Source organism: Colobus angolensis, unplaced genomic scaffold, assembly GCF_000951035.1.
Source record: "Colobus angolensis palliatus isolate OR3802 unplaced genomic scaffold, Cang.pa_1.0 Scaffold570, whole genome shotgun sequence".
NCBI lineage: Eukaryota > Metazoa > Chordata > Mammalia > Primates > Cercopithecidae > Colobus > Colobus angolensis.
Genome location: NW_012119266.1, coordinates 468792 through 494853, shown reverse-complemented (window position 1 = coordinate 494853; position 26062 = coordinate 468792). Strand labels below are relative to the sequence as shown.

General features: G+C 39.5%; 1 protein-coding gene across 1 annotated transcript in view; it reads right to left on the bottom strand.

Annotated features, from left to right (window-relative positions):
• The window catches only part of AR (androgen receptor), a 177320-nt gene that overhangs the window by 52106 nt on the left and 99152 nt on the right, over positions 1–26062 (bottom strand). The window contains exon 2 of the mRNA XM_011961988.1: positions 18185–18336. Coding sequence (XP_011817378.1) covers positions 18185–18336 — 152 coding nt within the window. The remainder of the gene's footprint in view (positions 1–18184; positions 18337–26062) is intronic.

The following is a 26062-nucleotide window of genomic DNA, read 5'->3' as shown; positions in this document are numbered from 1 at the left end:
TAGAAGGTATTCCATGCTCGTGAATTTCAAGAATTGATATTGTTAAAATGTCCACACTACCTGAAGCTATCTACAGATTCAATGCAATTTATATCAAAATATCAATGACATTCTTCACATAAATAGAAAAAATAATCCTAAAATGTATATAGAACCACAAGAGACCCAGGATAGGCAAAGCTATCTTGAGGAAAAAGAACCAAGCAAAACTGGAAGAATCACATTATCTGACTTCAAATTATACTACAGAGCTATTGTAACCAAAACAACATGGTATTCATATAAAAGCAAACACATAGACCAATGGAACAGAAAGAGAAGCCAGAAACAAGTCCGTACATCTACAGTGAACTTATTTTCAACAAAGTTGCCAAGAATGTATATTAGAGAATGGATAGTCTCTTCAAAAGATGGTGCTGGAAAAACTGGATATCCATATGCAGAAGGAAACTAGAGCCCTATCTCTCAGCAAATACAAAAATAAAATCAAAACATATTAAAGACTTAAATCTAAGACATCAATCCATGAAACGACTTCGAGAAAACATTGGGGAAACTCTCCAGAATATTAATCTGGCCAAAAATTTCTTGGGTAATACCACACCAGCACAGGCAACTAAAAATGGACAAATGAGGTCACATCAAGTTAAAAAGCTTCTGCATAGCAAAGGATTCAATCAACAAAGTGAAGAGACAACGCACAGAATGAGAGAAACTATTTGCAAACTACCCATCTGATCAAGTATTAATAACTAGGGTATATAAGGAGCTCAAGTAACTCTATAGGAAAAAAAAAATCTAACAATCTGATTAAAAAATGGGCAAAAGATCTGGGTAGACATCTCTCAAAATAAAACATACAAATGACAAACAGATATATGACAAAGTCCTCAACCTCACTGATCATCAGAGAAGTGCACATCAAAACAACAATGAGATCTCATTTCACCACAGTTAAAATGGCTTTCATCCAAAGAACAGGAAGTAATGAATGCTGGTGAGGATGTGGAGAAAAGAGTATCTTCATACACTGTTGGTGGATATGTAAGTCAGTAAAACCGTTATGGAGAATAGATTTGAGGTTCCACAAAATACTAAAAATAGAGCTATCATATGACCCAGCAATACCACTGCTGGGTATACACCCTAAAGAAAGAAAATCAGCATATTGAAGAGATATCTGCATTCCCACATTTATTGCAGCACTATTCACAATAGCCAATATTTGGAAGCAACTCTTGTCCATCAACAGGCAAATGGATGAAGAAAATGTGGTACATACGTACAATAAAGTACTATTCAGCCATAAAAAAGAAAGAGATCCTGTCATTTGCAATAACATGGATGGAACTAGAAGACATTACATTATGTGAAATAAGCCAGGCACAGAAAGACAAACTTGGCGTTTTCTCACATATTTGTGGGAACTAAAACTTAAAACAATTGAGCTCATAGACATAGAGAGTGGAATGATGGTTATCAGAGGCTGGGAAGGGTAGTGGGAGGGGAGGAAGTGGGATGGCTACTGGGTACAAAAATATAGTTAGAATGAATAAGATCTAGTATTTCATAGCTCAACAGGGTGACTGCAGTCAACAATAACTTATTGTCCATCTTAAAATAGCTAAAAGAATATAATTGGATTGTTTGTATCACAAAGAAAGGATAAATACTTGTGGTAAGGGATACCCCATTGACACTGGTGATTATTACACACTGTATGCTTGTATCAAAATGCCTCAGGTACCTCATACATATATACACCTACTTTGTACCTACAAAAATAAAAAAAAAATTAATATTACCCAGAAAAAAATTCTGAAACTAGTCAGAGAAAGGCTTATCTGCAGGATCCATTTTTGCACATATTCCACGGTGTGAGTCAGCAAACTCTGGAATTATATTTTCTAGAACAGTGAGGGCCTCCTTGAGGCAATATACTGATCATATTCTGCTCCCAAAATGGGTCAGGTCACTCACTGATATTACTAGCAACAAGGGTGTCAAATGCTTACAGCATCATAAAAGGGCTTGTCAGTCGAGAGTGATCTTTGTGTTATTGGATATGCGTGTACATGAGTGGCATTTCTCTAGGACCCCATAGGAGCATAGCAGATGGGTTAATGAACAAGAAAGAAGTGCTACCAAGTGAAGATTGGGCCAAGTTGACATGACTAAAAGAGAGTCAGCCACCTTATGGGAAGGTGTCTAATGCCCGAAGAAAGCTCTTCATTGTTTTTTTCTGAGATTCCAAGGAATATAATCCTATTTTTATTTTCTATACTGGATTTCTAGTTTGTTCTCCCTCAGTATTTACTAATGGGCATTTTGATGAATGAGAGTTCATTTCTATTATGTTCTAAGAACCCAAGGAATGTGATCTGTACTTATACTCAGGGTTGAGACGGAAAAGAACAGTGGGTGGTAACACTAGAAACCAAAGTAAGAGAAATTGAGTCTCAATGGGGACAAGGAACTCTGAGGGACAGAACTGGAAAATGCTATCTGACTTCCTAGACAGACCCTCTGTCCCTCAACCCCACAGCATTCTATTTTCTATTCTAACATAGGAGGCCTTTCTTTTTCATATGTAATTTATAGTTCTGTAATGATGTTGGAGTCTCTACCCAAAAAAGAAAATCTGAGCATCTGGAAGCCACAATACCCAAACCATCTCAGTGAAATCGACCAACTAGTAAATACAGCCACCTATCTCCTTCCAATTCCCCATATACACCTACTATTCTTAAAGGTTTGGGTATCATACAGCAGACAAAGCTAGCCTCTACTCCACATCAGCAGTTACAATTCTGTATGATGACTGGTGTGAACCTACTTGTATATACTGAATCTGCCATGCTGCCCTGAGTTTTCCTGCCTCTGCTGGTTTTCTGATTTCCAAACCCCTCGTGGTTTTGTAACTACTGGTTGCCCAGAACTCACACATCTCTCCCTAGTTTTTAAGTGATCTCATTGGGTGTGGTGGTGTGCACTTGTAGTCCCAGCTACTCAGGAGGCTGAGGTTGGAGGATTGCTTGAGTTCAGGAGTTCGAGGGTGTAGTACACTATGATCACACCCGTGAAGAGCTGCATACTCCAGCCTGGGCAACATAGCAAGACCCTGTCTATGAAGAATAAAATAAAATAAAGTGATTTCATTGCTTCTGTTGTGCCCATAGCCAAACACGATTCCAAGTTAAATGGATAAAACTTATTCATTTCTCTCTACTATCCCTTCCTCTGCTTCTCTTTTCCCTTTCTGTTCTTTCATCTAAACAAATACTCAGTGCTTTCATTTGACCTCTGGCTCCTCAAAGCCTGCAGTTTTCATGTTGTATCTAAGTCTTCCTATTCTAGATAAGCATTTTCTCTTCAGAACTTCTCTTGAATTCTGTATCCCCTATAAAATATAATATTGGTGATTCCATTCCTCCACAGTCTTGCTAATGGACATACTGACAGTCTAATGCTCAATACTATTTCCTGATTATGGCTGAATGTGCCCCAGGAGGCAAAATCTTCCAAAACAATTCCACATATGATGGGAGTTTCAGACACTGTGAGACAGCATCAGTAGCAAGATATCTTCAGGTAGAGGGCCTTTTCATAAATTCTTAAGTCATAACACATGATTGGTTATCTGTGATACACATGCTCCAATTTCCAACCCCTGTTTTGACCCTGAATTTCCAATGGTGGAAATGGATGCTAGGGAAATTTAAAAAGAAAAAAAATGTACATGAATACAACCTAAGTGTGTGGAAACAATCTAAACCTCCAATAATATAGAGGCATGAGGACAACCGAGCAAAACAGTGACTCTATAAACTATATGCACGCACAAGGGCCAGACCTAAAGGAAATGAAGACAAGTTTTAAGCATTTGCTGTGTTAGGGTGGTGGACTTAAAAATAAAGTCATTAGCAGAAAGTGTAAACCTCCAGATAGGTGATGTATTTTCACATACTTAAGAATTAAGGTTGAAGCACACCAGACACAATGCACTCTGGTAGAGGTTTTCAATGTGTTTAAAGTAAAATCATGGTTTCAGCCAAGTGAATCTTTGTCTGAAGTGCTCTGTCTAGTGGAGGAAAGAGAATTGTAAGTGCATTACTGAAAGATAAAGCAGGAAGTGGTAAGAACCACAGAGAGACACCCATGAAGTGATGTGGGAGTACAGGAGATGGCGAGGTACCTTTCGATGGGGTGGATGCTTCATGGAGGAGGAGGCATTAGAGTGAGGCCTTGAAGGAAGGTAGGACTTAAGAATATGGAAATGTAGAGAAAAAGCACCTGAGGCAGAAGAGATAGCCTGAGTAAAGGTAAGGATAGGGGAAAGTGTGGGTGTGCTTTGAGATAAAGGAATAATTTAACTATATTGTAATACAGTCCCTGAAATATCCTGGTATCCTTGGGTGGGAAACAAGCACTAATCTTCCATTGTCGGGATGGAATAAAAAATGAAAATCTATCAACCAAACTGAAATAAAATTAGCAAACACTGTTCTGTTTGGGCTTTGATTTAAATCAATTAGTTGTTCTATAATTCTCAATAACACTGTTTTTTGGGGGGCTTTGATTTAAACCAATCAACTGCTACAGTGATCTCTCTCTCATTTTCTACTTATCTCTTATGATACTTATCACAGCAGTCTTTAATTTTTGTTTTCACACAGATATCTCCTACTAAGCTTTAAGATCTTTGAGAGAAGGACTATATTTCATTCATCACTGACAATGAGTTCTTAACCTCAAGCAGAAGGGCTGCAATATACCTGTTCACTGTGTGCTGTCATTTGCTCCCACTGGACTGAAACTATGCTTTACTCATTTCTCTCTCCCTGGTACCCAGCACGAGGCCTGACATAAAACAGATGCTTGATGTTTGTTGAACTGAGGTGAATTAGGTGTATTCCTGTTCTCTTAGTCTTCTGTGCCTCAGTTTCCATATTTGTAAAATCAGGGTAGTAGTTAAGAGTATCTACTAGCTTATAGAGTTGTTGTGAGGATTAAGTATGCACTTAGTATAGTACTTAACACATGGAAAATGTTTGGTAACATTAGGTACTATGATTATCATCATCATTATTATTGTTTTTGTTGTTGTTAAAGCTTCCAAACCTGCTGATAGGGACAGGCCCCATTACTATGCCAGCCTGGGTTAGGATTGTTTCCATGCCTGGGGATGAGGAGGCTCTGCATATAGATTTTTTCTCTGCCATGTCCCATCACACTGTATCTGCCGCAGGTAGATACTCTTTGCAGTGCTAAAGCTGCAACTGACCTTGGAAGGCAAGTCCACCAGACTGAAATCTCCTTGAGGACACGGCTAGCTCACATTTGTCTGTGGATGCATACAAGGCCTGACACCATACATGCTTGTTGAAAAAATAAATGAGTGAAAAGTACTCACCTTCAGCCCTTTTCCCTGCCATTGGACTATGAGAATACAAATGCTTATAGCCTGGAGTTCTCCCTAGCTAGGGGACAAGGCTCAGAACCCAGGGAGCTCTGTGCTGCCACCTTGCCATCACTCTAGCCAACTTTCTTTAGTTTTGGGTACTTGGGGATGGACTCATCTGTAAGGCTTCAAAACTATCCATGTCCAAAAATAATTACTATCAAATTATCCATATAAATAGCAACAGACAAATTATTTAATCCACATTAGCATTTCTACAGCGACATAATCGGAGCATTGGAAATGTGCTGTAATTTGATGAGGGACTGATTTCTCATTTGTGCACTAGGAAGTACTGTTATCAGTGTTTGGTTCATTTTATTTTCAAAAGTCTATAGCCATGCTAGGAAATTTCAAGTTGCCTTATCTCATGTTATCCTTATGAATCCTCTGGGGGTGGTCATCATTATTCCTATTTTATAGTTAAAAAAACTAAGCCTTTGGGAGTGGTATCGTTTTCCCAAGGTCACACTACTAATGGATATTAGACCTAAGATCAAGTTTTTTACCTTTGTATCAATAGAATTCCTGAGTAGAGAGCACTTGAATATCTCAGTAGTGCTCACTAGGTAGGTAGGAAATTACTCCATACCTCCATATCCCTTTTTTTGTTTCCTATATCTATCTCTGTTCCCATGGAACAATAATTTGAACTTAAACTTGCTGGCTAGTCATTGTCAAGTTGCAAAAGAGACAAAGAAAACTCTTTCCAAGTGACACGGGCTACAGAGGAGTTTTGGAGGAGTTAAAGAGGCTACACAGGTGGGATGGCAGAAGAAGCTATGCAAAAAAGCGGGAAGTAGGAGGCTTTTAGTTATAAACAACACAAATGAAGAACCAACCCCTTCTGTATTCTGAAGCTGAGCAGAGTTAAGAGACCTCAAGGACAGGATGTCTACTTACTGATGGGCCCTGAGGGCTCTTGGAAGGGTGCTATCCCCCTCTCTTCAGATGGAGCTTTGGACAAGATCTGAAGTTGATTCAGGTAGAAGTCAGAGATAAGCAGTATGTACTTGCTGGTTTTGGTTGGCTGCTTTTTAAAAGGATCAGAACTGTAGAGTGGGTGAAGACAGAGGGATGTAAAGCTAACCTATAGGAAGCAGAATGAGTACCAGTACAGTGCCATAGTTTCATTTTAAACAAAATAGAGTCATAGGCCAGACCGAAGTATTACCTTGTTTTTGAAAGAAATGTCCTCCTCCCCCACACAGACAAGCAAGACAATACCACTATAACCAAATCACATTCCTCCAAGAGGTCCATAGCACTAGGAATGTAGGAAACGGAATGCTAGATAAAAGATAATCCAGCTTAGTTTTAAAAAATATTCATCCAGCTTCAGGAAATGGAGTTTTAAAAATTATTTACACAGGTGCTGGCTCAGGTTTCTATTGAATCTGGCCTCAGCATACTTTAAGACACACCTCTGGCTGGACAAGGGAAACCAATGGCTGGAAAATATGGAGAATAATTTATGACCTTGCTAGCTCTTCTCCTGGACAGTGGCTTAGGAGTTGAATTTGCTGAGGAGGTCAGACTTATCTTGTTGGGGGCACAGAGAGCTCTGACACCTTCAAGACCAAAGTCTGGAAGTCAGGAGAGGCAAAGAACACGTGCCGGCTGGACTGGCTGGGGAATGTTACTCACAGCATAAGGGAGGTAAAAAGTAAAGAGGAAGAAATTGACCTTTGTTATATTCTCATACAGATGCTGATGGCCTTTCTGGTCCCTAATTAAGTAACTCTAAAGTGAAGTGAAATCTTACACCAACCCAAGGTCTCCTTTACCTGGGGAATACCACAGATACCTACTGTGGTAGGTATTTGTTCTTTCTGCCTACTCAGGGACCCCTGCAAGTATATGCGTGTCTATGACCAAGACTCACTCTAGGAAAAGGATACAAAACTTACTGAGTACCAGGAGCTTTATTACACATCATTTAGTTCTTACAATAGTTCTGTGAGATATTATTATCCTTATAGAGGCATTCAATATAATTTGCTCGAGGTCACATATGTATTAAGTCTTACAACTAAAGATTGAAATTCGGTCTGCCTGTTTCCCAAAGAACTATGCATACAAAGTGAACCATTGGCCAATGGATGAATGTGGATTATCTGTAAAATTTTAGAAATTTACTACTAAAATTATTGTTAATGATTTATATTGTTATATATTTATTTTTAAAATCTTCAAGATCATTTAATACAACCATGTTACTGTTCCAATGGAGATTTTAATGTACAAAGAGGGAACTAGACATGCTTAAGGCCAGGTGGTAAGTCAGTAGCAGAGCCAGAGCCCCAATCTGGTGCTCTTGCACTGCATCTTGTTACACTACCTGGATAGTAACCTTCCAAAAATCCCAGACACCAGCCTAGGGCAGCTATGGACAGCTCAGCATGGGGAGGGAGCAAGGTACAAAGAGTCAACTGAAGGCCTGTCAAGCAGCTTGCTGCATCTGATGAGATTCCCCACAATGACTTCGAGATTCCATAATGCTCCCCAAACAAGCCTCCCGCTTTCACATCACCTTGTCTTTGCTCAACCTGTTCCCTCCTCCTGAAGTTCTCTTTCTACCTTTTTGTATCTGGCAAATTCTTATCCATCCCTCAAGATCCAGATCAACCCTTAACTCCTCTGTGAAGCCTTCCTAAACTTTCCAGGTAAAATAAATCCCTCTCTCATAGTATCTGCTCAGGGGATTATGTGCCTACTTTTAGTACAGCAGTAATCTCACTCTTTCATGTTATATTTACCACATAGCCACTGACTATTTGTATGACTTTGGGCAAATCACTCAACTCTTTTGTGTCTTGGTTCCCTCATTTGTAAATTGAGGGTATACAGATTGAATAAGAAAATGCCTACAAAGCATCTCATGCATATTGACTGCTCAATAAACAGTTTTAGCTGTTATTTCATGTCTCTTTTCCCAGTGCCTGGTATAGGTCTCATGTACACAGTAGGCACTGACTGTTGAATAAACGTATGTTATGTGGGGAAAATGCCAGGCATTAAATAGCCATGTTGGATATCACTGTAGTCAGGATACTCCCTTATGGGTCTATAAAATCCTTACCAAAGACAAGACCAGTATTCTGTAATCTTCTGTGGGTTATAGAGCCTCTGAGATCCATGTAAAAGCTATGAATACACTCCCTAAAAAAGTTTATACATGCACATACACACAAAACAACCTTGCAACAATCCTTACACCAGGAATTGTCTTACAGAGTCCTCTCACTACGGAATACCTTTATTACTCATTAACTTACTGGGGGGAAGACATACAGTTACAGAAGATAGTCTCACACAATGGCAAAGGCAGAGAGGACTATCAGGGACTAAGCTCCTTCTGGGAACCAAGGGCCATAAATGCTTACTATGCTGCCTCACATAATTCTTGAGAATTGCAAGGTAATGACCTCTGTGACTCTGCTAATTAGCTGTGAAGCAGGAGGGTCTCTCAGGCAGAAAACTAGAAATGGCAGGGAGGCTCTCACTGTTGCCATTTATATGCTATAGAAACCCAGTAAAGTAATTTCCTCTTTCTGAGCCTCACTTTCCTTTTCCATGAAATGGTTTGACCAGATTTTTTGATTTCCAAGTTCCCTTCCTTCAAGTTTTAGTGTTTAAAGATCCTGTAGTTTTGAACACTGCAAATCTTTTAAGTATCTTCATGAAATAACCTGTGACTGAGTCAACCATCCTGTAAGTAAATGAGCTTGTGACCTATAGGAATGTGCTTCTGTAACTTAAGGAACTGTTAGAAGTCCATGGTCTTCAGGGTGCACATCCAGATACCACAATGAAATGAAGGTCCATCCACACAATGATGTGACTCAGGAGAGGAAGGAAAAACAGAATTTTAAATCCCTAATATAGGAAAACAAGTTGCTGCCTCTATGACTTTTTAATTCTATCCTGAAAGACAATATTCTCTATTTTCTGACATCGAGGAGGAGGGAAATGGATTTCTCTTGCCACTGGCCCCATCGAAAACACTCTGTGGCATGCTCTGCTGAGAAGGTTCAAACCAAAGAGCCAAGGAACCATGAATCTACATTTATATCCACACATCCTGTCTAAGCTCTTTCTTTAGCTTGGTCATAAGGAGCAAAATTCTCATGATCACAGGTGTTAAGTTGTGCTTCCTGTTTTATAGTTGTGTGACAACAGTGAATTAAGAGCAACCATGCTGGGTCTCATCAGAATCAGAACTTCCCCCTGAAGCATATAAGTTGGTAGAAGGACTATGACCCACATGTCCCTCACACATCTAATGAAGAGAGTTGCTGATGAACTACCAGCTGTTTTAAGTGCTTGGAGTTTTCTTAGGAAGACAAGCTCCCTGTGATGTTAGCGATACTTGGTGGTTTCTCGGTTACTCCCCACAGTACTTAACATCTTTCTTAATTCCTTCTCTCATATTTCACTCTGCTGTTGCTCTTCATTGCTGCCTTCCTTGTTGCCTAGGCATAGTACTTGGTTTCTATGTTGGCTTATTTGAGGAGCTGCTGTGATGGAACAGAGTGAATGCTGCCTTTGACCCCAGAAGACCTGGGTTCAAATTCCAGATATATTATTTACTACCTGTTGATGAACTGGCAAAGCCTCAGTTTACTCATATGGAAAACCAAGAGAATAACCTCTCACTCTGTACCAAGATAGTTGCAAAGTTCAAATGTACAGTAGATATGGTGGCCTTTCATCCACTGAAGAGCTTTAAAGATTGTCACATTTTCACGCCTGTAATCCCAGGTGAAACTCTGACTCTACTGAAAATCCAAAAAAATAGAAAAAATAGCTAGGTGTGGTGGTGCACCCCTGTAGTCCCAGCTGTTCGGGAGGGTGAGGCAGGAGAATCGCATGAACCTGGGAGGTGGAGCTTGCAGTGAGCCGAGATCGTGCCACTGCACTCCAGTCTGGGCCACAGACAGAGCAAGACTCCATCTCAAAAAAAAAATGCCACTTATATGATCAATAAACTATAACCTCCTGGAAGCAAGCCCTGTATCTTGAGTATGTCAGCCCAATATCCTACATGTAGTAAGCACTCCGTAAATATTTGCTGACTGAATGCATGAGGATATTACTACCAGGCCTGTTCTCATGAGGTGCTCTGCAGAGATAGGCATTAGTCTAGATAGGAGGAATAGTGATTTCACTGGAGTGCCTAAGTAGTCACAACACAGCCTGGGAGCAAAGGGACTGAGAATTCTAAACCTTGTTCCCTTTATCAAGAGTCATTCACCTCCAAATCTCAGTTCAATTTTCTCAGGTTTGTAGGTACAAAGCTCACTAGCATCTGTACAAGGCTGAAAGCAGCTGCCTAGCTATGAAGAGACAGGGAAGGAAGATGAAAATCTGAAAAACAGTTTCCAGAAGCACGCACACATGGCTACTATAACTGAAGATATTGTTGTTTTACAATGATGACTTCTCGCAGAATTCAGTTATTTTGAGGAGCAGTTTGCTCCTTGCTGTGGGTCTAGAATCCAGATAATTAATACGTAATTTCTATCTCTAAAGAGAGAGTGAGTCTGACACTTATCCTCACAATAGCAGTCAACTGCAAAAATGAACTACCAGAGTTTGATAGTCACCCAGAAATTCCCTTAAAGGACTGAAGAAGCTTCTGGCTACAGAATATGGAGAGGCACATACAAAATTGATAAGGGTTACTGTGGCCTTGTAGTGTAGTTTGAAGTCAGGTAACTTGATACCTCTAGCTTTATTCTTTTTGCTTAGAATTGTCTAGGGTATATGGGCTCTTTTTGGTTCCATATGAAATTTAAAGTAGTATTTTCTAATTCTGTGAAGAAAGTCAATGGTAGCTTAATGGGGATAGCATTGAATCTATAATTTACTTTGGGCAGTATGGCAATTGTCACAATATTGATTCTTCCTATCCATGAGCATGGAATGTTTTTCCATTTGTTTGTGTCCTCTCTTATTGCCTTGAGCAGTGGTTTGTAGTTCTCCTTGAAGAGATCCTTCACATCCCTTGTAAGTTGTATTCCTAGGTATTTTATTCTCTTTGTAGCAATTGCGAATGGGCAAAGTCTTCATGACTAAAATACCAAAAGTAATGGCAACAAAAGCCAAAATGAAATCTAATTAAACTAAAGAGATTCTGCATAGCAAAAGAAACTAGCATCAGAGTGAACAACCAACCCACAGAATGAGAGAAATTTTTGCAATCTGTCCATCTGACAAAGGGCTAATATCCAGAATCTACAAGGAACTTAAACACATTTACAAGAAAAAAATAACCACATCAGAAAATGGGTGAAGGATATGAACAGGCACTTCTCAAAAGAAGACATTTATGCGGCCAGCAAACATATGAAAAAAAGCTCATAATCACTGGTCATTAGAGAAATGCAAATCAAAACCACAATGAGATGCCATGTCATGCCAGTTAGAATGGCGATCATTAAGAAGTCAGGAAACAACAGATGCTGGAGAGGATGTGAAGAAATAGGAATGCTTTTACATTGGTGGTGGGGGTGTAAATTAGTTCAACCATTATGAAAGACAGTGTGGAGATTCCTTAAGGATCTAGAACCTGAAATACCATTTGACCCAGCAATCCCATTACTGGGTATACATCCAAAGGATTATAAATCATTCTTCTATAAAGATACATGCATACATAGGTTTATTGCAGCACTATTCACAATAGCACAGACTTGGAACCAACCGAAATGCCCATCAATGATAGACTGGATAAAGAAAATGTGGCACATATACACCATGGAATACTATGCAGCCATCAAAAAGGATGAGTTCACGTCCTTTTCAGGGACATGGATGAGGCTGGAAACCATCATTCTCAGAAAACAAACACAGGAACAGAAAACCAAACACTGCATATTCTCACTCATAAGTGGGAGTTGAACAATGAGAACACATGGACACAGGGAGGGGAACATCACACACTGGGCTAGGGGAGGGATAGCATTAGAAGAAATACCTAATGCAGATGACGGGTTGTTGGTTTCAGTACACCACCACGGCACGTGTATACCTATATAAGAAATCTGCACATTCTGAACATGTATCACAGAAGTTAAATATAATAAATTAAAAAATAATAATAAAGGACTAGGAAATTGGTAAGGCATGGTAGCAGAAGGCAATGGACTCAAAAAATCTTGCAAGTGACAAAGGTTATGTAAGCATTGCAGATATTTACATAATGGTGCAAGTACTATGGCAACTTCTTATTAATCCCTGTTTCATAAAATGAACAGGCTATAAATAAGCAGGCACAGGGCCACTACGAAGCAGCAATGGCAAATTCTTGGCATGGCTCCCGAATTGGGCACTGACAGAGACTTGGGTGGGCACCAACTGCAATGAGTTACAGAGCTAAATTATTTCTTCTGCAAGCTTGTGGTCTAGTCGTGTTATGGGGAGGCCCAGAATTAAGCCAGTGAGTGTGCGAAGACAGAATCATGAGGTAATATATGGCAGATTCACAACTCAGCTGGCTTCCTGGGATCTACTTTCTATGAGACACAGAATTTTTCCATGACACTTGTTACCAGAGAGTCCCCAAAGCGCTTCCTTTTTGCCATCTGGAATATATGTGTCATCCAGAAAAGTTCTTTCTTATGTAGTTCATAGTTATCCACACATTTAAAACACAGAAGTCTAGAAAATGCTTGAAACATTTTCAGTTTCTCCTCTTGGTATTGCAAGGAGGAGTGATCTACTAGATCATTAAAACAAAATAGTATCCTCTTCTAGCATTTCTAGACATTTAGTTTTTCTCCTGTTTAGTAAAAAAGCTCAGGGACAAGAAGCCACTAGGCCAGGCATTCTGTGCTAACAAGATGTGCAAACTTTGACTGGCCTACTGAGAAAAATTTTTTAAATTAGATAATCTAGAGAGCTACTAAGATACCAAGAGACGGGAAACATAAAACTTTTGCAGATTTATAAGTACAGAAGTGATTATCTAAAGCAGAGGTCAACATACTGCAGCCCATAAACCAAATCCACTCTACCATCTGTTTTTGTGAGACCCAACGAGCTAAGAATGATTTCTAAATTTTTAAATGGTTAAAAAGAAAAATAATATTGAATGATATGTGAAAATTAAGTGAAATTCAAATTTCAGTGCCCATAAAGTTTTATTGGAACACAGCTACTTCCATTAGTTCAAGTATTATCCATGGCTGCTTTCATCCTGCAAAGGCAGAGCTGAGTAGTTGACACAGAGACCATATGATCTACAAAGCCTAAAATATTTACTACATGGCCCTTTACAAAAAGTTAACCAACCCCTAAATCTAAAGTCTGTCTGTGACTTTTAAGAAAACCAGAGACAGAAACATGAGAGGAGTTTTGTGAAAAGATCTCTAGGACTCGCAAAGTCAGGATCAGTCAACTCCTTGGCCAAAGATACCTGATGAAGGCTCTGTTGAAGCTGCAAGCAGATCCTCTTAGCACAGTTAATTTGCCTCTGGGAAATGTTACTCGAAAAGTCAGGGAGTGAAGGGGACACTGATATGCACCAAAAACTCTCTGCTAGACTCCAAACTAGAGGTAACATTCAATTCCACATGAGTTGAGGTGGGAAAGAATGGATTTAAAGGACAGAAAGAGTTCAATGAGGGTTCACTTGCATTTCTTCCCTAACAAAAACCTGGGGTGAGAGAGAGAATCAAAGCCATACTTACATAAAATTTGCCAAAGAAACTAAATTGGGACCTATTGTAAACATCAGTGAGGATGGTGTAATTCTTTGCGTTCAGAATGTAAACTACAGTTTCAATTTTATGATGTGTACCAAACAGCACTCCATGTGTACAAAACAAATGGACATATAATCTCCAACGTTTTACTAGAAAATATCTGAAAAATAGTAAATTCTTGAGTACATAATGCACATGATGGATTAATCAACCCTCTTTGAAACATAATGAGGTAGAGATGGGGATTCATATCCTGATTTTCCAGATGAGAAAATAGAAAAGAAAGGAAGTTACCCAGCAATGATCACAAGGTAAAAATCTCAGAGTCCTGAGTTTTAACCCACTCCATACATAGTATACTCTCTCAGCTGGCTCTATCCCCATCTGAAGATTGCTTCTTTAATTGATTAGGATCTTGGATTAGTCATCTTCTGGGAAAGCAAGACCAAAAACATAGGCAGGTATAAATACATGTGAGTTTGCTGAAATGATGATGATTATGTTTGTAATTTGTAGAACGATCACAAAATGTCTAACCTGGAAGCACATTTTGAAATATCTAGTTCAAGTCCGTTGTTTTACAGTCAAGAAAAACTGAGGTTCAAAAGGGGAAATTTCTTATCCAAGACTATACAACTAAAACCTCTCTGAACCCTTACCTCTGTTTATGGGTATTGCTTTACTTTGACTTCCTGGTCTCTTAGCATTCAAAATGCCTTCCCTTTCACCACCCCACTCATCCTACCCATGCCATAAACCAACTATTTCCCTACATGCCTGTTTCTAACCCAGAGTTCATCCCACCAAGCACTGCCCCCCAACACAGACTTAGATCAACTTTCTCTCTGCCCTCACCCCCCACCCTCCCCCCACACACTATGACCAAGTTTTTGTCAACCATAATTTGGTCATTTTACCCTCATGGCTTAGTAGCATTATTTTTTCTCACCAGACCCTTTTTTCTATGCAGACCTTTCCCTGCCCAGCTTCACCTTTACCCCAATTCTCCAATATTACTGACAAGGAGAAAATGTAGGACTCCCCATTCCCAGTCTTTCTCAACAACAAAACCTGGCCATATTACAACTGACTCTGTGCTGAGCCCTGCATCAATGACAGCCTAAAAGTCCCATGTATTATAAATCATCAAAGCTAGAAATATATTTCTGTAAGTCCCATGTATTATAAACCATCAAAGCTAGAAATATATTTCTGTCTGAGATGCCAGGCTTTTAAGTCCTGTATTTGTGCCCATTCCAGAGATTTCTGAAACTATGAATTAAGTGATAATCAAGAGTCTGAATACACAGTCTGAGTTAACTGACTACAACAAGAAAATGAGGAAGAGAAAGATTTCTGTTTCTACTCTCTCTAAGACAGGTGTAATTTGATATTTCAACAAGCCAGATTGAGAACCACCTCCAGAAAGGCCATATGGGTGAAAAAGATGCACTGTAAAAATGGAAAAAGATAATCAAATCAATAAATGTCCTCTTTGGGTAATAAGACAGCCCCCTGCCTTCAAATAGGGATAACTATGGCAGTAAAATCAATCCAACAACTTTACAGATGTGGGGAGAAAGAAAACACCAGTATTTTTTTTTTTTTGCTTTATTTAGGGGTGTGTGTGTGTGTGTGTGTGTGTGTGTGTGTGTGTGTGTGTGTGTGTGTGTGTGTGTGTGTGTGTCTGTGTTTTCTAAACCACCTTCTCCTACCTTCAAAGGGCTCAGGACTGAAATTTATGGTCCGTATTTCAAAATAACCAAGGGGTTCAGAAGGTACCCTTTTCCTGGTTTTGCAAGGAATCCATTGCTGATTTTTCATATTTCAAGCAGGCAAGAGCATTTGGCCCCATGAGCTCAGAGAGTTTCCCTAACTTAAGAGACTCTAGGGTGTACAGCATTTTGAAACCTTGCTGGATTTCTGTATGTTCTGTGAGTTGGGTGATTCCCTCCCCACAACCTCATTGCTTTCTTCCCTGTTCTCAAATGGCACAGGATCCACCTCATGGCAGAGGTCCTCCCAGGCAGCCCTACCAGCTGCCCTTCTGCCTGTCTCCATCCTTCAGCTCTAACTTCTGCAGATAGCTCCCATGTAGGATGTATGATACGACAGTAAAATCTTCCCTTTCACAATGTGATTGAGCATTTCCTCTGTTTCCTGAAAATAACAATTTGGTGACCCAGATTTGTAAAACCCAGAGACAGCATCAAGTATAATCTAATCTATCTGACCATTGAATTTGCTTGTCTGTTCACTTGAACTCCTTTCCCATCTGATATGGCTGCTATTACTGTGGTGCCTGGGCTTGCTGACACACTACCTCTAGATGACTGCCCTGTTTCATTCTCTGCTCTATAGACAGGGCCCACTGGGTGAGAGGGTATGGGGAAGTGCCAGGGTCTCACTGGGGAAGTTGGGGTGGTCTGAAGTCTCTGGAGCCCCTCCTCACTTCCTTTTCTGACAGCCATCCTTTCATGAGTACTCTGAAGAAAGGAAGGCACTGCTCTCAGGTTCTTTAGGCTCTGCTCTAGGCCTCACTGCCCAGACCTAGACACTAGGGCCCTGGGCTTCACGCTAGCCCAGCATAAACAGTAGCAATGGGTCATTTGGGGGTATGAGCTGAACATGGGGCATGTTTTTAGTAATACCAAATGATAGCTGCCTTCTTGTGGGCCCCGAGGACTGGAAGTAAACAACATAGTAGCTTCTGTTTTATAGATATTTCTGCCACCCAGCCAAAATGATGAATTAACACTCATCATTGTGATTGACTATCATCGAGGAGGTCAGTTAAAGGGCATTCTCTTTCTACCTTTTCTCTAGATGCTTCAAACCCTCTGGTGCTTCCTCCATCCTCTGATGAGTATCAGTACATTTGTGGTGAATGGTGTGGCCTACATACCTATCTTTAAGATTGTTCTCAAGGTTTATAGCTCTTATAGAAGGAAAGGTTCTCTGTTATGATTCTGACGTGGAACTCAACACTTCCAGCCAGTGAGAGGAAAGAGAAAGGCCTTGGCAGGAAGTACCTCTTTGGGGAAAGTCGGGGCAGAGGTGAATACTGGCGTTTGACAATGGGTCTGGTCCCAGAGCACAGCATCTCTCTCTAGGGGCTCCTCATCAATGTCCATTTGAGAAGAAAGCCCTCAATACAGGGTGGAGAGTGAAGTGGATAAGCAGGAAGCTTAAGCCTTGGGTGGTTAGAGGAAGAGACATTACCATATATAAGAGGCCTGAAAATGGGAGTTTCTACTGCAGAATGTAGGCTGAGCACCTCTAGGGGTTGAGCAGACATGAGTTGTTCTAAGTTAAATAAAACTAAGGAGCTAGGGCTTGAGCCAATTTAGCCAGTTATAAGATGCTACCTTAGATTAAGATTAGGGACTAATGGACAGGCTTTGAGTTCAGGTCTCTGGAGAGGAGAATAAATGTGTTTCTTCACTCTGAGTTCTTACCTACCTAGGAACTATTAACGCAAAGACAGGTCCCAAGGAGGCAGCAACAGGAGGGAGCAGGTGCAGAGACTGATAGTCTGCTGAAGAGTGAGAACACTCTCTTTCTGGGGCTGAGGCCAGGAAGCCTTTGCTAAGGAACAGTCTCATATTCATCCCAAGGAACAGGCTGGAGACTCAGTTGGGGTTTCTCCACTTCTAACCTCTCTAATAAGGACAAATTTTTCCTTTACTAGCCAGCAGAGTAGAAAACAAGAAGGGAGGAAATTAAATCTTTTCAAATCATTAATTTTTCTTTCATTTCTAGGACCTACTGAGCCCCAAGCCCCAGCTGGGACCACCTTCACTGCCTACATTGCCTGTACAAACAAGGCTGCTGAAACCAGGGAACTAGCAAGTACAAAAATTTGCTTCCTTAGGCTCCTAAGTTATTTGATAGGGCCTTGTCAATGACTCTGTTTCTGAGATGATAAAATCCTGGGCCCTGAAAGGTTAGTGTCTCTTTCTGGAAGGTAAAGGAGAAAGGGAAACAGAAGTGCATGTGCATGTCCCTTTACCTTCAGCGGCTCTTTTGAAGAAGACCTTGCAGCTTCCACATGTGAGAGCTCCATAGTGACACCCAGAAGCTTCATCTCCACAGATCAGGCAGGTCTTCTGGGGTGGAAAGTAATAGTCAATGGGCAAAACATGGTCCCTGGCAGTCTCCAAACTGGAAAGACACAAAAAACCAATGCAACACATGTCATTGAATGGCAAAAATAGGCAAGTGAAGTCTGAGGTCTTCAGGATTAACCTGCATGCATAAACTGCTATTATTTGATGCTCAAGTGAGTTAGTGTGAAGCTGAATTTTCTGAGACTTCTCCTAAAGATGGTGGTCATAGGGTGTGACTGAGCCTTTTTGGATCTTGCCAAAGGATTAGGGAAGTTCTCTGGGATTAGCCAATCTCATAGTCTATGTCTATAAGAGGGAGCAATGAAGGTAGGAAACCTGAGGTTAAGATATCTAACTTAAGGTGGTGTTCAGGCAACATTTTCAGACTAATTAAATGATATGAACCCAGCTTTGTGACTTTACCTCATCCAAAGGGAGAACTATAACAAAACCAGACCAAATATCAAAGGAATTTGGTGTTCCTTAATTTAGCTCCTCGAGCCTCAAATCTCATCTATAAAATAGGGATAATATCTCCTATCCTATTGAGCTGCTGCTGTGAGTGGTAATATAAATCAGATAATGGATAAAATGTCCTTGGAATAAATACACAAGGATCGTGATTAGTATTATCATACAAGTCTTATTCTTTTTTCCCCCATTTCTTCACTTTCCTTAGGTGTTTCTCTAGATCACATGGACATCTGCCAGATTTCATTCCACAACATAAAGTACCAAGTATAATCCCTATGCCTGAGGCTTCTGTTGAAAAAATGATGCACGGTGATCCTGGACATCTTTTAGGCTACTACCATCAAAATACTTGGCCACTAAGGGACTCATAAGTTCTTTGGGCAAGGATGGAGCTTCAGAAGTCACCTTGTTTAACTGCCTTTCTCCAAGAACATCTGTGTCCAAGCTCTTTCAGGTGGATATGAAAGAGAAGAGTCAGAAAGCAAATCCTAAAACCTTCATGGAAGGTTAATTCTCAGTCTCCTATAGTAAAAAATTCAAGTTTGAACAAAATGGAACGTTGTTCTCACTACCCAAAGGTCAACTTTTGTCTTTCCTATGTCTTATGCCTAAGCATTAAACAAAACTCAAGTGGCATTCTAGGTTAATCTGCCTCAGAGAGATGACAACTGCCCATGCTATCATTCACAAGAGCACAACTGCTGTATTTTATGAGTACTTCTTCCTTACTAAGGAATGAAGGAAAATGAGCCCTAATGAGAGCTTTTTGCTGTGTCAGGTGATTTCAACACCTAACAATAACTCTGTGAAGACAAGCTTATTTTCTCATTTTAATATCCATTGTACAGATGAAAGAAGTAAGACTTAGAGAGGAGAAGTTCAGAAGAATTTGACTCCAAGTCCATTACAGTTTCCATTACCCTATTGTCTTCTCACCATTCACCTTTACTTTCCACCAATGGCCTTTTCATTCAAATGCTCAGCACAGTCATCAGAATAAAAAAAATAAAAACATGAAAAGTTATTCTCCCCTCAGCCCCAAGTGAAAAGCTCTGGCAGGACAAGAACAAAGAAAACTTTCACTCACTTTACAAGCACTTTACCAGCAAGACACAAATATCAGCCTTTATTCAAGTCCCAAGTACAACAGAAAGCAATCAAAAAGTTCTACTGATTTGCACACTCAGTGGCTTGATATCATGGCCTATCTTCACTCCCCACAAGCCTTCCTTTCCCTACTCTAACTAGAAAGGCAGCAAGAACACTTCCAACAAACCAAGGCTAGCAAGGCCATAAGTTCCACAGGGAAAGAGCTTACTTCCAATATACAATTCAGCTAAATGCTAAGATCATAATTCCTTTGGCTAAAAATGTCATTTCCTTGGGTAAAAACTGTGCCCCCTTCCTCAGTCCTGAATGAAACATGGAGAAGAAATAGAAAATTTTCCCAAGTACCTGTCTCCTTTCTCCACCTTTTTGACTTCTGTTACTAACACAAACAGTCCAAATAAAATCAGAACGACGTGTATTTAGGCACTCTATGTGTCAGGCCATATCATACATATCATCTCATTTAATTCTTCCAACAACCTACCAGGTAGCTCTGTATCATCCCTATATCACAGAAGAGGAAACTGATGCTCAGAACAATTAAGTGAACTTGTTCAAGGTCACACATCTATTAATAATAAGTGGCAATGCCAGGATTCCATCCTGGGTGAGTCTGACTCCAAAGTGTAGATTCTTAACCACTGACAAACCATGTTGTGCTACTGAAGGTTAAGATTAGGTAGATTGATTCAACTCAACTCTTAGCATCTAGCCCTATGGACCAGGCACAGGGGTAGATGCTGGGGATACAGTGGTGATCGAGATATTTCCTTGGCCCTAAAAAAATACTATTTGTTAGAGAAGAAAGACAGGAAGTAAATAATTATAAAATAAGATAGTAAATGATATAAGAAAGCAGAGTGAAGACTGCTACAGATGAGGATGTACTTCCAAGATGGGATTGTTATTTGAAAGACACAAATGTATGTATGGGTAAAGGAGATGATAATGATGATGCTGATGATGATAATGATTATTATTACTAGAAATTACAAAATAAATATCAGATAAACAGTCTATTTTGTAGATAGACCACTATGCAAACTAATAAAGAAGAAAAGAGAGAAGAATCATAGCTGCAATAAAAAATGATAAAGGGGATATCACCACTCATCCCACAGAAATATAAATTACCATCAGAGAATACTATAAACACCTCTGGGGCACATAAAATAGAAAATCTGGAAGAAATAGAAAAATTCCTGAACACATGTACCCTCCCAAGCCTAAAGCAGGAAGAAGTCAAATCCCTGAATAGACCAATAACAAGTTCTGAAACTGAGGCAGTAATTAATAGCCTACCAACCAAAAAATGTCCAGGACCAGATGGATTCACAGCTGAATTCTACCAGGGGTACAAAGAGGAGCTGGTACCATTCCTTCTGAAACTATTCCAAACAACAGAAAAAAAAGGAACCCTCCCTAATTCATTTTATGGGCCAGCATCATCCTGATACCAAAACCTGGCAGAGACACAACAAAAAAAGAAAATGTCAGGACAATAACCCTGATGAACATCAATGCAAAAATCCTCAATAAAATACTGGCAAACCAAATCCAGCAGCACATCAAAAAGCTTATCCACCATGATCAAGTTGGTTTCATCCCTGGGATGCAAGGCTGGTTCAATATATGCAAATCAGTAAATGTAATCCATCACATCAACAGAACCAATGACAAAAGCCATGTGATTATCTCAATAGATGCAGAAAAGGCCTTTGACAAAATTCAACACCCCTTCATGCTAAAACTCTCAATAAACTAGGTATTAATGAAATATATCTCAAAATAAGAAGAGCTATTTATGACACACCCACACTCAATATCATACTGAATGGGCAAAAACTGGAAGCATTCCCTTTGAAAACCAGCACAAGACAAGGATGCTGTCTCTCACCACTCCTATTCAACATAGTATTGGAAGTTCCAGCCCAGGCAATCAGGCAAGAGAAATCAATAAAGGGTATTCAAATAGGAAAACAGGGAGTCAAATTGTTTCTGTTTGCAGATGACATGATTGTATATTCAGAAAACCCCATCGTCTCAGTCCCAAATCACCTTAAGCTGATAAGCAACTTCAGCAAAGTCTCAGGATACAAAATCAGTGTGTGAAAATCACAAGCATTCCTATACACCAATAACAGACAAACAGAGAACCAAGTCATGAGTGAACTCCCATTCACAATTGCTGCAAACAGAATAAAATACGTAGGAATACAACTTACAAGGGATGTGAAGGACCTCTTCAAGGAGAATTGCAAACCACTGCTCAAGTAAATAAGAGAGGACAAAAATAACTGAAAAAACATTCAATGCTGAAGGATAGGAAGAATCATTATCATGAAAATGGCCATACTGCCCAAAGTAATTTACAGATTCAATGCTAATCCCATCAAGCTACCAATGACTTTCTTCACAGAATTAGAAAAAACTACTTTAAATTTCATATGGAACCAATAAAGAGCCCCCATAGCCAAGACAATTCTAAGCAAAAAGAGCAAAGCTGGAGGCATCACGCTACCAGACTTCAAACTATATTACAAGGCTACAGTAACCAAAACAGCATGGTACTGGTACCAAAACAGATATATAGATGAATGGAACAGAACAGAGGTCTCAGAAATAACACCACACATCTACAACCATCTGATCTTTGACAAACCTGACAAAAGCAATGGGGAAAGGATTCCCTCTTTAATAAATGGTGTTGGGAAAACTGGCTAGCCATATGCAAAAAACTGAACGTGGACCCCTTCCTTACACCTTATACAAAAATTAATTCAAGATGAGTCTTAAACGTAAGACCTAAAACCATTAAATCCCTAGAAGAAAACCTAGGTAATAATATTCAAGACATAAGTATGGTCAAAGACTTCATGACTAAAACACCAAAAGCAATGTCAACAAAAGCCAAAATTGACAAATGGAATGTAATTAAACTAAAGAACTTCTGCACGGCAAAATAAACTATCATTAGAGTGAACAGAAAACCCACAGAATGGGAGAAAATTTTTGCAGTCTATCCATCTGACAAAAGGCTAATCTCCAGAATGTACAAGGAACTTAAACAAATTTACAAGAAAAAAACAACACCATCAAAAAGTGGGTGAAGGAAATTAACAGGCACTTCTCAAAAGAAGACATTTATGCAGCCAACAAACATATTAAAAAAAGCTCATCACCACTGGTCATTAGAGAAATGCAAATCAAAACCACAATGAGAGACCATCACATGCCACATGCCACATGCCAGTTAGAATCGTGATCATTAAAAAGTCAGGATACAACAGACGCTGGAGAGGATGTGGAGAAATAGGAACGCTTTTACATTGTTGGTGGGAGTATAAATTAATTCAACCATTGTGGAAGACAGTGTGGCAATTCCTCAAGGATCTAGAACTAGAAATACCATTTGACCAAGCAATCCCATTACTGGGTATATAACCAAAGGATTATAAATCATTCTACCATAAAGAGACATGCACACTTAGTTTACAGAGGCACTATTCACAATAGCAAAGACTTGGAACCAACCCAAATGTACATCAATGATAGACTGGATAAAGGAAATGTGGCACATATACACCATGGAATACTATGCAGCCATATAGAAGGATGAGTTCATGTCCTCTGCAGGGACATGGATGAAGCTGGAAACCATCATTCTCAGCAAACTGACACAAGAAAAGAAAACCAAACACTGCATGTTCTCACTCATAAGTGGGAGCTGAACAATGAGAACACTTGGACACAGGGCAGGGAATATCACACACTGGGGCCAGTGATGGGTGAGGGGCAAGCAGGGGGAATAGCATTAGGAGAAATATCTAATGTAGATGACGGTTGATTGGTGCAGCAAACCACCCTGGCACGTGTATACCTATGTAACAAACCTGCATATTCTGCACATGTATCCCAGAACTTAAAGTATAATGAAAAACGAAAAAAAATTCTCAGATAAACAAAATGGAAACATGCGGATAACTCATTTTGTAAAGGACTTTTAAGAAATAGAAATGGACTGTTGCCGTTCAATGGCTATAAAATTTCAGTTAAGCATGAAGAAAAAATTCTAGACATCTGCTGTACAACATTGTGCCTATAGTTAACAATATGGTGTTGTGCCCTTAAATTTTGTTATGAGGGTAGACTTTATTGTGTTATTATTAAAAATGTTTTTTAAAGAAATCGAAATTTTCATCCATGCTAAAGTGAAAATACAGTTAAAATTTTTTCAAAGAATCTAATTGAATTTACAATCAATGAAAGACAAAATATTCATTAGAGTTTTGTTTGTTAGGTATGAGTTTAATAAAGTGCACCTTGAACAAAAATAACTGTAAAGGAGGAAGAGGAAGATAAATAGTGAAGGGGATTCAGAATCTGGACTTTTACTAATTGCAACCCATTTTGACTAGAGACCTGAGATAGTAACTCCTGGCCTCACTAGGACAGTCTCTGCCTCTCCCCGATTCCCCCACTAGGAAAATATTTTGGGTAGCATTCCCACTGATCCTGACCTAGTGTGGAAAAATGGCACATTGCAGCTCTGATTCATGAGCTAAACTTTGGGCTCTGGAAATAAAAATTCCAAGTGCAGTCCCCCTCTGAGGCTTATATCCTAGAGAAAGTCGGGCACATATGTACCAGGAGGCACATGCAGGAACAGTCATAGCAGTTTTGTTTATAAAAGCATAAAAGATCAACATCAACTGACAGGAGAAAAATAATTATGGCACACATATCCAATAAAATACAATTCAGCAATGAAAAGGAATGGAATCGAGCTACACATAGTTGAATCTCAAATACTAATATTGTGTAAAAGTCATAACTCACAATTGGATACATACAATATGATTCCATTATATAAAGTTCAAAAAGAAGCAAAAGCAAACAATATATTATTTTGGAATATACATGTGAAAAGTTATCAAAATGCAAGGGAATATTAAAACCCTAAAATAGGATAGTGGCTACCCCTGAGGGGAGGCTGGGAGTGATGATAAGAGGAAAGAGGATATAAGTAGATTTATGCTCTTATTTAAAAAATATTGACTAAGCTCCTATTATGTGGCCGACACTCTTGTAGGTCCCGGGGATATAGCAGTGAACAAAACAGACAAAAATCCATGCCTTCACAGAGCTTCCATTCTAATAGGGTTGTTGCAATGATGATGTTAATGTTGTTGATTCTTTAATCAGGGCTCATAAACATAAATTTTATTGTTATGCCATATAACTTATATATTACATGTATTCTTTGATATTACTAAAACAGCACATAATAAAAGAAAAACTAAAATAAAAACCTCAAAAGTTTTGAATATACTCCTAGATAACATCCTAATTGCAAACACAGGAGAGGTTTGTTTTGAGAACAAGTGCAGAATTTACACGTGACATTGTGTTTTTTCTTACCTCTTGTGTTTTTTCTTACCTCATGTGTTTTCTTACCTCTTGTGTTTTTTCTTACCTCATGTTCACTTATTATCCTAAGGCAGGGCATTTGGTTTTATGAGTCTGAGGCAAAAGCAATGCCCCATAGAATGGAAGGTTTCTGAACCAGAACACCACTTGCAATTCTTCAACAATTTCACTATTAATTAAATAAAAGTGGATTACTAGAAGCTGTTGGCCTGCTAATGCAGCCTCAACCTTGGGGAACTTGGGCTTAGGAAACCTTGGCACCCAGCTGAGACCGCCAGGTCTCTCTCTCTCTCTCTCTCTTTCTGACTCCTTTCCTTTTCTCTCCTCTCCTCTGCTCCTCCCCCTGCCCCCCGACTTTCTTTTCAAAGGAGGACTTGGGGATACTTTGAAGGATCTGATTAATTTAAATAAGTCCCACCAGTGACTATGGAAGCGGGGTGAAATAAAAGTCACAGACCAGTTTCATTTGTTAGCGAGAGGAATGGCAAACCAACAAGGCTTTGGAGCCCACCAGACCTGGGTTGGAATCCTGCCTCTACCACTGAACTTTGGGTGAAATAATTAAGACTCTCTGCACTCCATTTGCCTCATTTATAGTTGGAAATATTTTCAACTCTAGACGGCTTTTGTGAGAATTACAATTACATTAAATAACACATGTAAAAGCCCTTGCCTCTGTGCCTGCCACACGGTAGGTACATTGTACGTCTTAGTTGCCTTAATCCTTTGTCTTACCATAAGAAAATGAAATATCTAATATCCTAAAA